At 37.0% G+C, this 12,931-nt stretch overlaps 1 protein-coding gene across 8 annotated transcripts in view; it reads right to left on the bottom strand.

The window, feature by feature from the left end:
• The window catches only part of GRIA2 (glutamate ionotropic receptor AMPA type subunit 2), a 115,705-nt gene that overhangs the window by 48,756 nt on the left and 54,018 nt on the right, over positions 1–12,931 (bottom strand). For all 8 annotated transcript variants that reach the window (XM_073341454.2, XM_073341445.2, XM_073341448.2 and 5 more), the window contains exons 5-6: positions 11,338–11,391; positions 6,195–6,356 (exon numbers count right to left, since the gene is read on the bottom strand). In XM_073341454.2, the coding sequence (XP_073197555.1) occupies positions 6,195–6,356; positions 11,338–11,391 (216 nt within the window). The remainder of the gene's footprint in view (positions 1–6,194; positions 6,357–11,337; positions 11,392–12,931) is intronic.

Genomic DNA, 12,931 nt, shown 5'->3' with positions numbered 1-12,931 from the left:
TCCTGCATTAATCCACCCCTGCTTGCACTGATCAGTAGTTCAACTTTTTCAAAAAATCTGAAGCATTTTGGATTAATGATCATTTAAAGGACCAAAGGAGCCTTAAACTGTTAATATGGTGCATTCAGATTTATATTTGCAATTTTTTATGCATGCATTTTTTCCACCCCTAATTTTTTGCAAACTTACATTTGTAGGTCCAAAGAGTATTTGTCTAGTCAAATCAGGTAGTAAATCAGCCAACTATCAGATCTGCATCCCAATATTTTGTGCACACAAATCTGACTGGGTAAGCAAAATAATAGGCATGAAAAAATTGCATGCACAAAAAATTGCAAATGCAAAACTGCAGGCACAGTTTTAAAGGCCACTTTTGAAAACATGGCCCCAATTCCATCTCAGTGTTCTGGTTACATAAAGTCATAAATCCTAAAATTCATTAACTCAGCCTTTATAAATTACTGTAGTCTCTGTGGAATTACTTGATTGTCAACCTAATCAATCATGCTTTTCCCATTAACACTGTTGCAGGTACAGAAGAATAGCATTTATATAACCCTTATTAATAAGTTTGACATTACTGAACAATTTTACAATGTGGTGTAAACATAGGAAACATATCTACTAATGGCAGTCGTCTAACTGATAAATTGTACATTTGTTTCCACTTAATGGATTACATCTAAGATGCATGTTCTGAAATTCCATTTTAAACAAGAGTTCTCACTGTTCTTTTCCTCATTATTTATGCGTTTATTCAGTCCTTTCTTTAGTTGCAGAAATAAATGAATTATTCTATCTGATATGTAATCTACTGTATATTATGCCTATGTACATTAGGTAAAGTACCAATGCTGAAGTCAAATGGTCAGCCTTGCATTACAAACCTCATTTTTCCTGAATTAACAGTTTGGGATGGGGTGAAGTGTTGTCAACTCTCACAATGTTATCATGAATCTCACAGAACTGTTGAGTATTTTTCTTAAAGCTGCTCCTGGTATCAGGTGATTATGTCAAAATATGTTGTTGTTTTTTTAAAGTGTCCAGCTTTCATGGCTGTGAAGAAAAGCTCGAAAATATGAACCCCTGAAGTCTCAAAAAACAGAAGGCAAATAAAAAGAACCCAACACTTATTATTTTGTTAAAATATCATGATTTTGGGGGGGACCAATCTTATGATTTTTCAATGGTGCTGACAATAATGGGGGGTAAGAAACTTGAAGTGGTCAGCCATAAAAGATCTCAGTCAGTGAGCAAATTTTGAATAATTTTTTATAAGTGTCAACAACATTGTACTAATGATTGTTTAGTTAGTTATATAAGGTAGGTCTAGATTTGCTTAATAGTGTGTACATGGATCTAGTGTATGTGATCATTTAGTGATTGACCACAGTGACTACAGAGCCTACTACTTTCTCAGAACTAAAGGATTTTGCCTTGACCTCAGGCTTTCCTTTTGGTATTGACAGTACTATGTTCAATTCCAGCTGATATACTTGCTTCCTGAGTGGGTACATACGGCCATGGTTTGTTATAGAATGAGAGCTGAACTACAGTGGGCCTGCAATGCTTGACATGAGCTTGTCTAATGGGGAATTTGTACTATGTTGGCCTTGTTCGTGTAATCATAACTTCTTCTAGTTCCAGTGACCATCCAATCTATTACTATCACATACCTAATGGTGTTCAAGTTATAGGGACTTGAGCTTTTGCTGTAGCAGGTCCCAGATTTGGTTGCAGCTGATGTCAGTGGTGTCTTTATGTGCATGATGTGGCCATGATTTATTACATGTGCATGCATCATTTGCCCGTATAGTTCTTCAGGGAATGGTCTTTATTTTTGTGTTCTATATAGTTGTAGGTGCTTCACAGTAATAATGTATCTGATAGTGCTTTGAGCTTGTTATTATTTTATTATTTTGCATTTTCAAAATTAAATGTGACTTTTGCTTTGGCTGCATGACAAGGAAAATAACCACAATTCCAGTTCAGTGGGGGCCTAAAGAGAGGAGTCCAAGATCCATAGATCTGCTGGCTGTTTTAGAAATGTATATGGAAAATGAGAACCACCACAATTACAATTAATAGGATAAAATATTATAAGGTATATACCTTATAAAGTATCAATCCTGAAAGATGCTGAGTCCCAAACCAGTAAAGCATGGACTTCAGTATATTAAAAAGTATATATTAAAAATAATTAGCAAAAACATCATTTAGCCTCAGTTACAACAGACATATCTAATTATGGTGTAATTGACAAAACAAGCTTTCCCAATCTATATAATTTATGCTGCAAGACTCTGCAATCCCCAATTATTTAAAAATTATATATTAAAATTGTATTACAAAGAAAGTGATTCACTAGTGATATTGTTGTGGGTAACTTCAATAAATTTTATTTTTCTTAAAAAGCAAGTTCCCCTTAAATTCATCTTTGTGCACTGCATTCCATTTTATCATGTAAACTGGCCCTTTGCATTTCCATCTGGATGTTAGTAAGAAGAACACAAGGCAACAGTAGCACCAGTGCCACCAACCAGAGGGCATCTGCAGTGACTAGGCTGGGGGCATGTAACCTCCTTTAATTTACATATCCATAATAGAAAACTCCTATTAGCTCATGTCCATTTGATACAGAATCTGTGATGTTATCTTTGGAATTACACTTGAATAATGTGACTAAATATTACTAATACTTACCACCTTCAGACAAAACTGTGCCATATAGGCACAGCCCATGGTAGGGAAGGCATTCTGCTCTGCCCCTATCTCCCTTGTGCAGGGAACGGAGTATAGTATGTCTCTGTCCTCCTATGCACTGACAGGCAGGGCTGTCTGGCTGTGTGTGTATGAAAAGGGTAAAATGCTATACCAAAAGAATGTACTAGTGGGTATGTAGAATATTGCCCCTAGAAAGCAGGATATCTCCCGAAGCTCCCAAGTGTACGCAGTATAATGTACCTCACAATAGCGTTTGAATTACTTCTTGCATTTGTAAATTGGTTTAATAATTTTAGCATACATTTTATATAGCTGTTGTTGTTTGAACATTAAGTATTATTCATTGGACCATTCCTGCCCTCCTTGCTGAGACAACATAAAAACCCAAAGAATGCAAGTTCAGATCCAATGGTTGTTATATCATTATATTAAAACTAAACGTATTCCTTAAGATACAGTTCAGTTTTTGTTCTAATCAATAAACACAGAAGCATCAGTAGCAGATGACTTTGTTTCCCACTCATCCCTTTCAAACAATAGCAGAGGTGAAAGCTGCAGATGGAAAAATTCCTCTGGAAGATTTAGAAGAATTACACATCAGAGCTTCATAGATTTTAAGGCTACAACGGAATATTATGATAATCTAATGTGACCTCCCGCAAAACACAGGCTATAGAAGTTCGTGTAGTAACTTCTGCATCAAGGTCATAACTTTTGATTCAATTAGAGTATATATTTTAGAAAGATAGCCAATCTAATTTAAAAACTTCTAGTGATGAAGAATACACCAAATCCCTAGATGAGTTTATTCAGTGGTTAAAGTCCTTACTGTTAAAAATTTGAAAACTAGAAATTTATTTCCAGTTTGAATTTGTCTTGCTTCAACTTTCACCCATTAGAACTTATCATGCATTTTTTATAAAAATGTATACATATTAAATGAATTAGCCTACTGTACTTGATTCACACTGTCACAATTTCTGCACAGCATAGTTAGGAATTCAACAAATTTCCAACAGCCATAATACTTAAACAGTCAAGCTCCTTATATAGGCAAAGGAAGTATTAACAAAGGATGGACTAGAGTATATTGCCACATTCTACATTGCTGTTTATTTTGGGAGATACTTCAGTATGACTCTTCATAGATGCATAGAATGAAATCCAAAACCCCATTAACTTCAGTGAGACCAGGGTTTCACCCATAGATTTTTAAGGCCAACATTTTGTGGTTAGACTAGAGGTTGTCTTTCAGAAAGACATCCAATCTTGATTTAAATACTAAAGTCTTGTGCATTTAGCATATCCCTTGATAATCTGTTCCAATGATTAATTATTCTCACTGTTAAAAATTTGCATCTTATTTCCAGTTTGACATTGCTGACTTCACCTTCCGCATCTGGATCTTATTATAACTGTATCTCCTAAAGAGCCCAATAATATCACATTTCTTCACCCTGTGTAGGTACCACTATACTTATAGATAAGGTTGGTAAGTTTTGATTTCTAATATAATTTTGAGGGATAATATTGATGTTTATTTTTAAGCATTTTTTTATTTTTATCGATTTAAATTTTCATGGGCAAAATTATGAGTTTTAAAGTTTTTTTTTTAATTTATCAGTTTACAGTTGTGGGAAATTATGGGTGAATTTAATGATAGTAAATGATAGTAAACATTGAAATTCTAAAAGTAAAAGCTTTGTAACTGCTAAAACACAAAAAGAGAGACAAGGTGGGAGAGATAATATCTTTTATTGGACCAACTTCTATTGGTGAGAGGGATGCCGAAGCTGGTCCAGTAAAAGATATTACCTCACCCTCTAATATCCTGGGACCAACACGGCTATAACAACACTGCATAAAACACAAGTTGTCAACATCACACATCAAACTATACAAAATAAACATCCTTAAACTCTAATAAGTTCTCAAGCAGCATTTTTCTTACTTTATTTCTAAATTTCAATGATTAATGGGGGAAACATTTTTTCATCAGTTTGCATGTGTATGGTGAAATAGACCTTTACTGACATTTACCAATAAAAGTCTAATCCTTCCTTATAAACCACGATGATCAAATGGCCTCTCAACCTACTTCCTGATAAGCAAAATAGCTTGAGCTCCTTTTGTCTTTTATTGTAAAATATACTTTTCAGACCACAATCATTTTCACTGTGATAATCTGAGGAGTAAGGTAGAGCAAGGGGGAGGGGAGGAGGAGGGAATAGGGCCCTAAGGAAAGCAGCAGCCTTCAAAGAACTCAGAAGAGAACAACTTATAGGTTGTATTCATCATTCACAGCCAAACCATACCTTCAATCTGTGCACTAGTGCAAATTGCACATGTGAACTGAGGCAGGATCCAGTCCTAACCTTGTTCTATCAGGGAAATAGGATAAGGGATTCTTGTGCACATAACTTTTTTAACCAATCATATGCACAAAGGTAACTGCAATAAAATAATGTCATTGACTGAGTCCGAAAAAACGTCACAATTAAGTAACCAGCTATATTCATTTTTACTTTACATTATATTATGGTTGTTGCACATTTTTTGTTTGTTTTCTGCACTTCATAGTCCCGATGAGAATTTTTATCATCAGACGAGAACTGTTATCTATTTCCTTATGGTTAGTATAAAGCAGTAAAGATAACATGCTACTTATGTAAACACATTTTAGTTCCAAAACATATTTCCCCTGCAACTTCTGATTATTTGATTTAATTGTGCTGAATCTATAAATAAATACTAAAATCATTAAGTATTAACAGAGCAGTGTTCATCTTCAATATGCCTTACTAACATTAATTGATCCTTACAACACCCCTATCAAGTATGAAAGTATTATTATCCTGATTTTCCCAAGAGGGGAAACTAAGACAGAAATTAAATGACTAGTTCGATGAGTCACTCAGGACTGAAATCAGACCACACCTCTCTTTTAGTATAGTACAGTTTATTGTGAATATTTTAATTTTAAAACAGGCTTTGTTTGACTTAAATATCTCTCTCAAAATACAAAGCTTTTCAACGCATTTATAAGCCACTTATTTTTCAGGATATTGCAGGAGGAAGATGATGCTGTGGACTGTGGACGTGTGTGCTCATGAGTGTGTTTGTGAGTGCATATATGTTTTCATCTAGAAGATTTAAGGAAGAGATTTTAAAATAAAGAAAAAAAAAACCTCAAAAATGTCATTGCCTATATGGTCATATCATAAACAACTGCACAACATGCTGCCAGGCACAACTTTACAGTGCTACAAAAAAATTAAAGTTATCTTGAACATTTGTGACAGTACAGGATCTCTGTTCAAACAGCCCTCAGGGAGAAAATGTTAAAAGTAGCTTGGAGGAACATAAAACGTTGTTGGCATGGCTGATTTCATATGCCTTGCTCTATCTTTTGTCTTTTTCCCCAAACCCACCCCATCTTCTATCTAAGTTAAAATAAATAAAAAATATACCTTGACTGTACTGGTGTGTGCTCCTGGATATTCTTTTTCTTCCAATGTTGACCAGCGCTGTACAAATTTTGATACCAGGGGGTCATCATAGTCCACTATCTGAAAGCCTGAGACATTAGCTCCTCCAAACTGGATTTTTGATAAATCTCCATCAGTAAATCCCTGGGCACAGAAAACATGTGTCCGTTATTTCACCACATCTATCAGATTAGTAGGTACAAGTAAAGAGAGTTACCATGCAATTTTTATTGCACAAATGTAACTCAACATTTCCCTTTCTCAGGGATCTGGGCGCAGACCAGAGCTCTGATGGCCAGCAGTGGCTGGGAACACTGAAGATACAGAAAGTGTCTTGTTACTCTCCTTTACCAATTAAAAGCTGAACTCAGCAAGTCCTTTTTAATTGTGAGAATTTACTCATGTAAGCAATCCCATTTGTTTCAATGGGACTACTCGTGTGAGTAAGTGCTCACTATCATGAAAAACAGCCACACAATCTATCCCTAACCAGTGACAGTGAGTCAGTCACTGTCTCACTCAAGGGAAGATTGCTATGATCTGCCTTCTCAGAGAGTATGTGGAAAGACCCTTATAAGCCTCCCTGTAATAAAATACTATTTTTTCTGGAATGAATATTCTTATTCCGTCACGCAAATAAAGTTGTTCTAGCCTAGAGAATGAAGGAAAGAAGAATTCATTTTAAGACAAATTGTTCGGGCCAGATTCTACCCACAGATACATGGGAACAGGGCTCCCACTAAAAATTTGTGGAAGCCAAATACATGAACCTGAGGGCCTAGTTATGTCCCTGCTTCACGTATATGCAATAAAGAGAAAATGAATTACAGTGAAGTGTCACTAGCCCACATTAAATGAGGGGAAATATGTTAATTTTGATAAACTAGCTGTCAAATAAGCAGGTGATTTTTCAATTACATCTCATTTTTTCTTTATGCTGTATGAAGAAAAGACCAGTGTAGACAGCAGGGAGGAGCAGACCTGTGAAATAGCCTTGAAGCCAAAGACTTTCTATGGCAGAAAAGGGGAAGCCAATGAAAAGGTGGTCAGAATGACAGGCAAGAAATACAGGATGATTTTAGCAGCTGCTCTGTGAACAGACTGGGCTGTGGAGGATACTGTGCATGTCAGAAAGAGCAGAGAGGAGGTTACAGTAATTAAGATGACGACAGTCTGGATAGATTTTCTCTGTAGTCTGAGTTTCTGATTTTCTCAGGGCACTGTTATAGTGAAGAGTTAAGGTAGTTTGGGTTCATATGCTGTGAATGTCGATACTTTCAAAGTATTTTTATTTCTTGTAAGTTTAACGTTAACTCTGAATTTCCTGAGTTTTTCGTGATTTTTTATTTTCTTAATTTTGCTCTCACTACAATATTCGTGGTAGGATTTTTAGTGCTATGTACCCTCACCTTCAAGATTTTCTCTCGGAAATTCCATTTTTTAAAATGGTCCTAACATCAAACTGGTGAGAACAGACAGCTGGAGAGGCAGAAGAGATGGGGGTATCCCTGCCTCCTTGAAGCGGATATGAGGGACACAACTAGGGACATTCAAAGGTCACCCGAGTGTGTCTCTAACCAAGTCAGTAATATCAGTTCCTTATCCTCCAGGAGTGGTCAGTAATATCCACCCTCATTCCCATCCCTTCACCCTTACTTGGCTCTTCACCTAAATAGTGCTCTCAGAGGATGAAGACTGTGGGAAGGAGAGGGAGATAAAGAGCCCTTTAGAGCAAGTCTACGTGGAGCATTAGTCTGGAGGAAATTCTAAAGTGTACTGGCTCGTGAACCTAGCTGGCATGTACTAAAAGTCCTGTAGTGCATGTTAATGTAGTCCCATTTCAAACAGCACTGCGGTAAAGTGCACTAGGGAATTTTTAGTGTACACCAGTAGGGCCTATCATGGACCAATTAATGCACCCAATACGCTTCAGAAATCATACTACAAAAGAATGATTCGCAACACCATGTAGACACACGCTCCCACTCCCACTGAGGTCAATTGGGCTCTACATCAGGACTGAAGGATTTGGTCCCAGCTAATGAACTGCTGATCCACGATGGGTGTATCTTTATCTTTCAGCTGTACAACTAAAATAAAGATGTTCTGTTTTAATAATCTGTTACCGCTAAACCAACACGGATAATTATGCTAATTAATGTCAATGGAAACCTTAATCTGAGACACTTAACTTGAAGTGTACCCAAAATGTTTTCACAATGAATACACAAAGAAACAGCCATGACCAAAAGCTGTCACAATTGCTACAGTAATGCACGTTAGCTGCTGCGCTCACAGTGGATGCCACATTGCTTGCTAATATGAGCATTTACATAGGAATCATGCAGTCTTTCTGAATCTGATCTTAACCGCAGGTAGTTTTGATATCAACATGCAATACATAATTCACTGTATTAACTATATATCATCGGGAATCCTTCCAAGTCAAAGATGATTGTCTTTCATGAAATGACCATTTCAAATTACCTATGGGTCCACTCATGGCTGATAAGATGTACTTACCTTATATTTGTGTAGAACATTATATAAAGATCTGTAATATTTGCATTTGAATTCTTACTGTACAATTTTGTAGTATGCAAATGTATTATTAAAAAGGAACCTCCAGAATGTTTCTGAGACAGTTTGGTTCAGTAAATTACAATCCCACAGGTTCTCTGCTGCAAAGTGAGAGCAAATGTCTGAAATATCAATCAGTGTATTGAAATGGACCAGTCACATTTTTTAATCAAAAATATTTGCTGTCCTTCGAAACTAAAAATTGATTTGAAATTAAGCAAAGTTTTGTAGTTCTTCAAATTTCATAGGCATGACATATTTCTATGTTGTTTGATAAACCTGCAGTACATGGGGGTTGGGTCTTTTATTCTCAAGAAAGATTAATTCCATATATGTTTCCACTATTCTGCTTTTAAACAGACATTCAGAATCTGATTCTGAGTTAAGCCAACACCCCTTTATATCACACTGGCAGCAGAAAGGGGCCTCAAAGTCGGTAGAAATGGCCCCTACAGAATATATCCTGCACATGCGAGTTGGGGAGGCTTCTTGATGTCTGATAGAGGGTAGACTGGGAGCAGGCAGTGGCATGTCTGGAGCTGTTCTGTTTTCCCCGAGCCCTTAGAGGGCCAGGGGAAACAGAATGTAAGTTAGAGCAGCCCTAAGCCAAGTCAACCACCTACAAAGCGCCACAATACAGAAAACAAAGCGGTTTATAGCTACTTTGCCTCCATGCTCTGTCCCTGCCCCAAGCACAGGAACTGAGTAACTGAGAATCAAGCCTTCAGAATCTGGCCTTTGGGCTAATTTCTCTGATGGTGTAAATCATCATAGCTCCATTGAGTTCAATGGCTCTTCATCTTCAGAAAAGGAAAACAGCAGTTCAGATCATTAACCTTGAAACAATGTAAAGAGTTTGCTAAATCTCTCTTAGATAGGCTATTAACTAGAGGGTCAGACTGTGATTGACCCCTATGAAAGTGTGCTGTAGGGAGAGAGGACTGTACTCAATTTTTCCTCTTTCTGTGGCCTGTCAGGGTGCAGCCCCTCTCACTCAGATGGCTTCCTCAGTGAGCCCCAGAGCCGAGAAGAGTAGGGAGGCCTCCCTTCTACATCAGCCCACCGATCAAGCTAATCACACAAACAGAAGAAGTCTACACCAGCCTAAAGATGGTGTAGTCTGGGCACTGCCCTTGTCCTTAAACAATGTGCCATTTGGGGGGCCACTCACTGCTCATAGCATGGTGCAGCTCTACACTGCCACTTCTTAAGCCAGTGGATAATGTCACAATTTGGCCTTGTGGATCCATTTTCTGTCTCGATTTAGGTCTTGGTTGTTCAGCCCGTACTCACGCTGCTGATCGCCAACACGAGTATTGTCACTGAAGTTAGTGGGATTATTTGCCTGATCAAGTGCTTACCAATGTGAATATGAACTGCAAAATTGGGCCCTGACACTAGAAGCCCTTAAAACGAAATAATGTAGCATGATCTTGGAATATAAGGTTATTTATTGGCTTTTTGCAATAGTTTAGTGACACAGTTTTACTGATCTTTGCAAAATCTAGACCAAGAGTTTTCAAAAGAGATGGCATATAAGATATAAAAACAACAAGGAGTCCTGTGGCACCTTAAAGACTAACAGATTTATTTGGGCATAAACTTTTGTGAGTAAAAAACCACTTCTTCAGATGCAACTGTTTTTTTTACCCACGAAAGCTTATGCCCAAATAAATCTGTTAGTCTTTAAGGTGCCACCAGACTCCTTGTTGTTTTTATGGATACAGACTAACACGGCTACCAACTCATATAAGATAAAGTTCACCCAACATTAATTGGGTGAGCTCAAGTTCAACTTAATATTTATTATATATACTTATTCTCAGCCCACTCCTGACCACACTAATAGCCAAAAGCAAGCCCAGTCAACATTGTGACTGGAATAAATATCAGATATCAGTATTGAGGTGCATTTGGAATAGTTTAGTTGGATGGTGGCATATTACTTTACTTTTTGTCTTTTCGTTTTAACAACACATATAATATCCAAGGTAAGAAAGATTTGCTATGGCTCTCCTATTACATTCCATTAACTTCAGTGAGAACTGCACGCATGGACTAATTACATGGACTAAATGTAAAGCCTAGGAATTTTGAAAAAAGAAGAAGGACACAAAAAACTGGTTCCACAATCAATGGCACAAATAATTTGTAATGGTAATGTTTTTTCCCTAATTAAATGATGTGGTCTACATGGAGGGCAATGAGTATTCTAATTCCCACATATGCTCGGACTGCTCTCATGTGTATAGTTTAAAAGATTTATCCTGCAAAATGCTGAACATCTTTCTGGAGGTGATGAGCACCCTCAACTCACATTGAGGGGAACATGATAGGAAGCATTCAATACCTGAATGCACCAGTCCCAAAGACATTTTTGTAAGAAATAAAATAGCAAAAGTTTAGCAAGGAGGAACAAATTTAATATCCCCCCCCACCAAAAAAATATCCACTACAAGCTCATAAAACATATTACTGTCCTGCTATGTTACTATAAACACTAAAAAGCATAATGCAGGCACATGGTAATAATGAAATCACTTACCAGATTTGCAATGATGTAATGGTATCCTTTCACATGTTTACCAATCGTAATAACCTGTAAAAGAACATAAAACTTATTTTCATTGAAAATGAACAGTTACTACATGGGTTTACCCTAAAAAACTAACCAATACCCCAAGATTAGTTCTATTCACTAATCTTTATTTATTTATATTGTGCTTGTTCAAAATATGTGCTTTTATTTTACCCAGAACACCATGGGCCAGATCCTCAGCTGGGGCAAATCAGCACATATCCCTTGAAGTCAACAGAGTTATGCTGATCTACACCAGCTGAAGATTTGTCCCCAAGACACTGAAAGATGCGTATTGAATTCCAAGGACTAGATTGTACCTTTAGGCATACTCCAACTATAGTCCCAGCAGGCACTGTGCCTCAGAAACACCTTCTGTAGCACAATTCCCTCCCTGCTTCCCCCTTACTCTGGAAGAGCAGTAATTTACTGCTGGCAGTACCTGCAGCGAATTATGACACCCTCTGTGCTGGCTCAGCTGTCCTGGACACTAAATGGTGGAGGCAAGGGGAAATGGAGCCAAGGCTTTGCCCATCCCTGCCATGCTGCCCACTCCCTACCTATCGGCTCTCGGGAAATGGGAAGGGAGGCACAAGTGGTCATGCCTGCCTCCAAGATCTAGGTAGTCGATCGACACTGGCACCCATCAAAGCTGCACCTTTTTTCTATAAAGTCAGGCTTTTGTTTGACAGAAACTTTAGCTTCATTCAATTCATGTAAGATTTATTTCTTTTACATCTTAGCAGGTATATTATTATAAAAGATTTAGGGCTCATTATCACTATTTATATTTGCTCACAGAGTGTTCTTAGGAGGTGAAAATTAATGTACCAGTCAGCTTGTAATTAGTTTTTCCTGTTATGGGGGTTTCTGTGAAGTATTGGATAACAAACTAAAATTTGGAAAATGATCACACTCAAAATTATACATGAAAGTTATTATGGACCCCAAAATACTACTTAAGCAAAAAAAAACTGCCCCTCCCCAAAGCAGTCATGTCTACTCCAAAATGGCAACAAAATATCAAAAATATAGAACACAGAATGGATTTAGATGGATAATAGTTTTGTTTGCTTGATTTTGAGACAATTTTAAAGATATTAATTATTTTTCAGTGAAGCTAGGGATGAATGAATACATGATGAAATTTGGTCAGAAAAGTTGCAATTATTGATATATCTGTGGCATTTATAGCTTTTTATATGATCTCTTCTGTACTGTAGCTGTCATACCATATGTATTACTTAATAGCTTGATTCTTCAAACACTTCCTGAGCGTAGGGCTTGTTAAGTGAGCAGTCTCATCATCACTCTGCACTACTGACTTCAATAGGACTATTCATGGGCTTCAAATTATGTACATGCTTAGGTACTTTCCTGAATCAAGATCTATACTTGGTATTTAAATTGGTATGACAGAAATAAGCACTACAGTTGGCAGGAGTGTTTGTAGAATTAGGGTCTGAAAGTGACACTGCCAACTTAAAAATCAAAACACTGTCTGAATATTTTTCTACCTACTTTGTAAATACCTCTGAAAAAGATTAGAAAATAAAAATCT

This window comes from Lepidochelys kempii, chromosome 4, assembly GCF_965140285.1.
Source record: "Lepidochelys kempii isolate rLepKem1 chromosome 4, rLepKem1.hap1, whole genome shotgun sequence".
Taxonomy (NCBI): domain Eukaryota; kingdom Metazoa; phylum Chordata; order Testudines; family Cheloniidae; genus Lepidochelys; species Lepidochelys kempii.
Note: the sequence above shows the minus strand (reverse complement) of the source record. Positions and strands in the feature narration are given on the sequence as shown.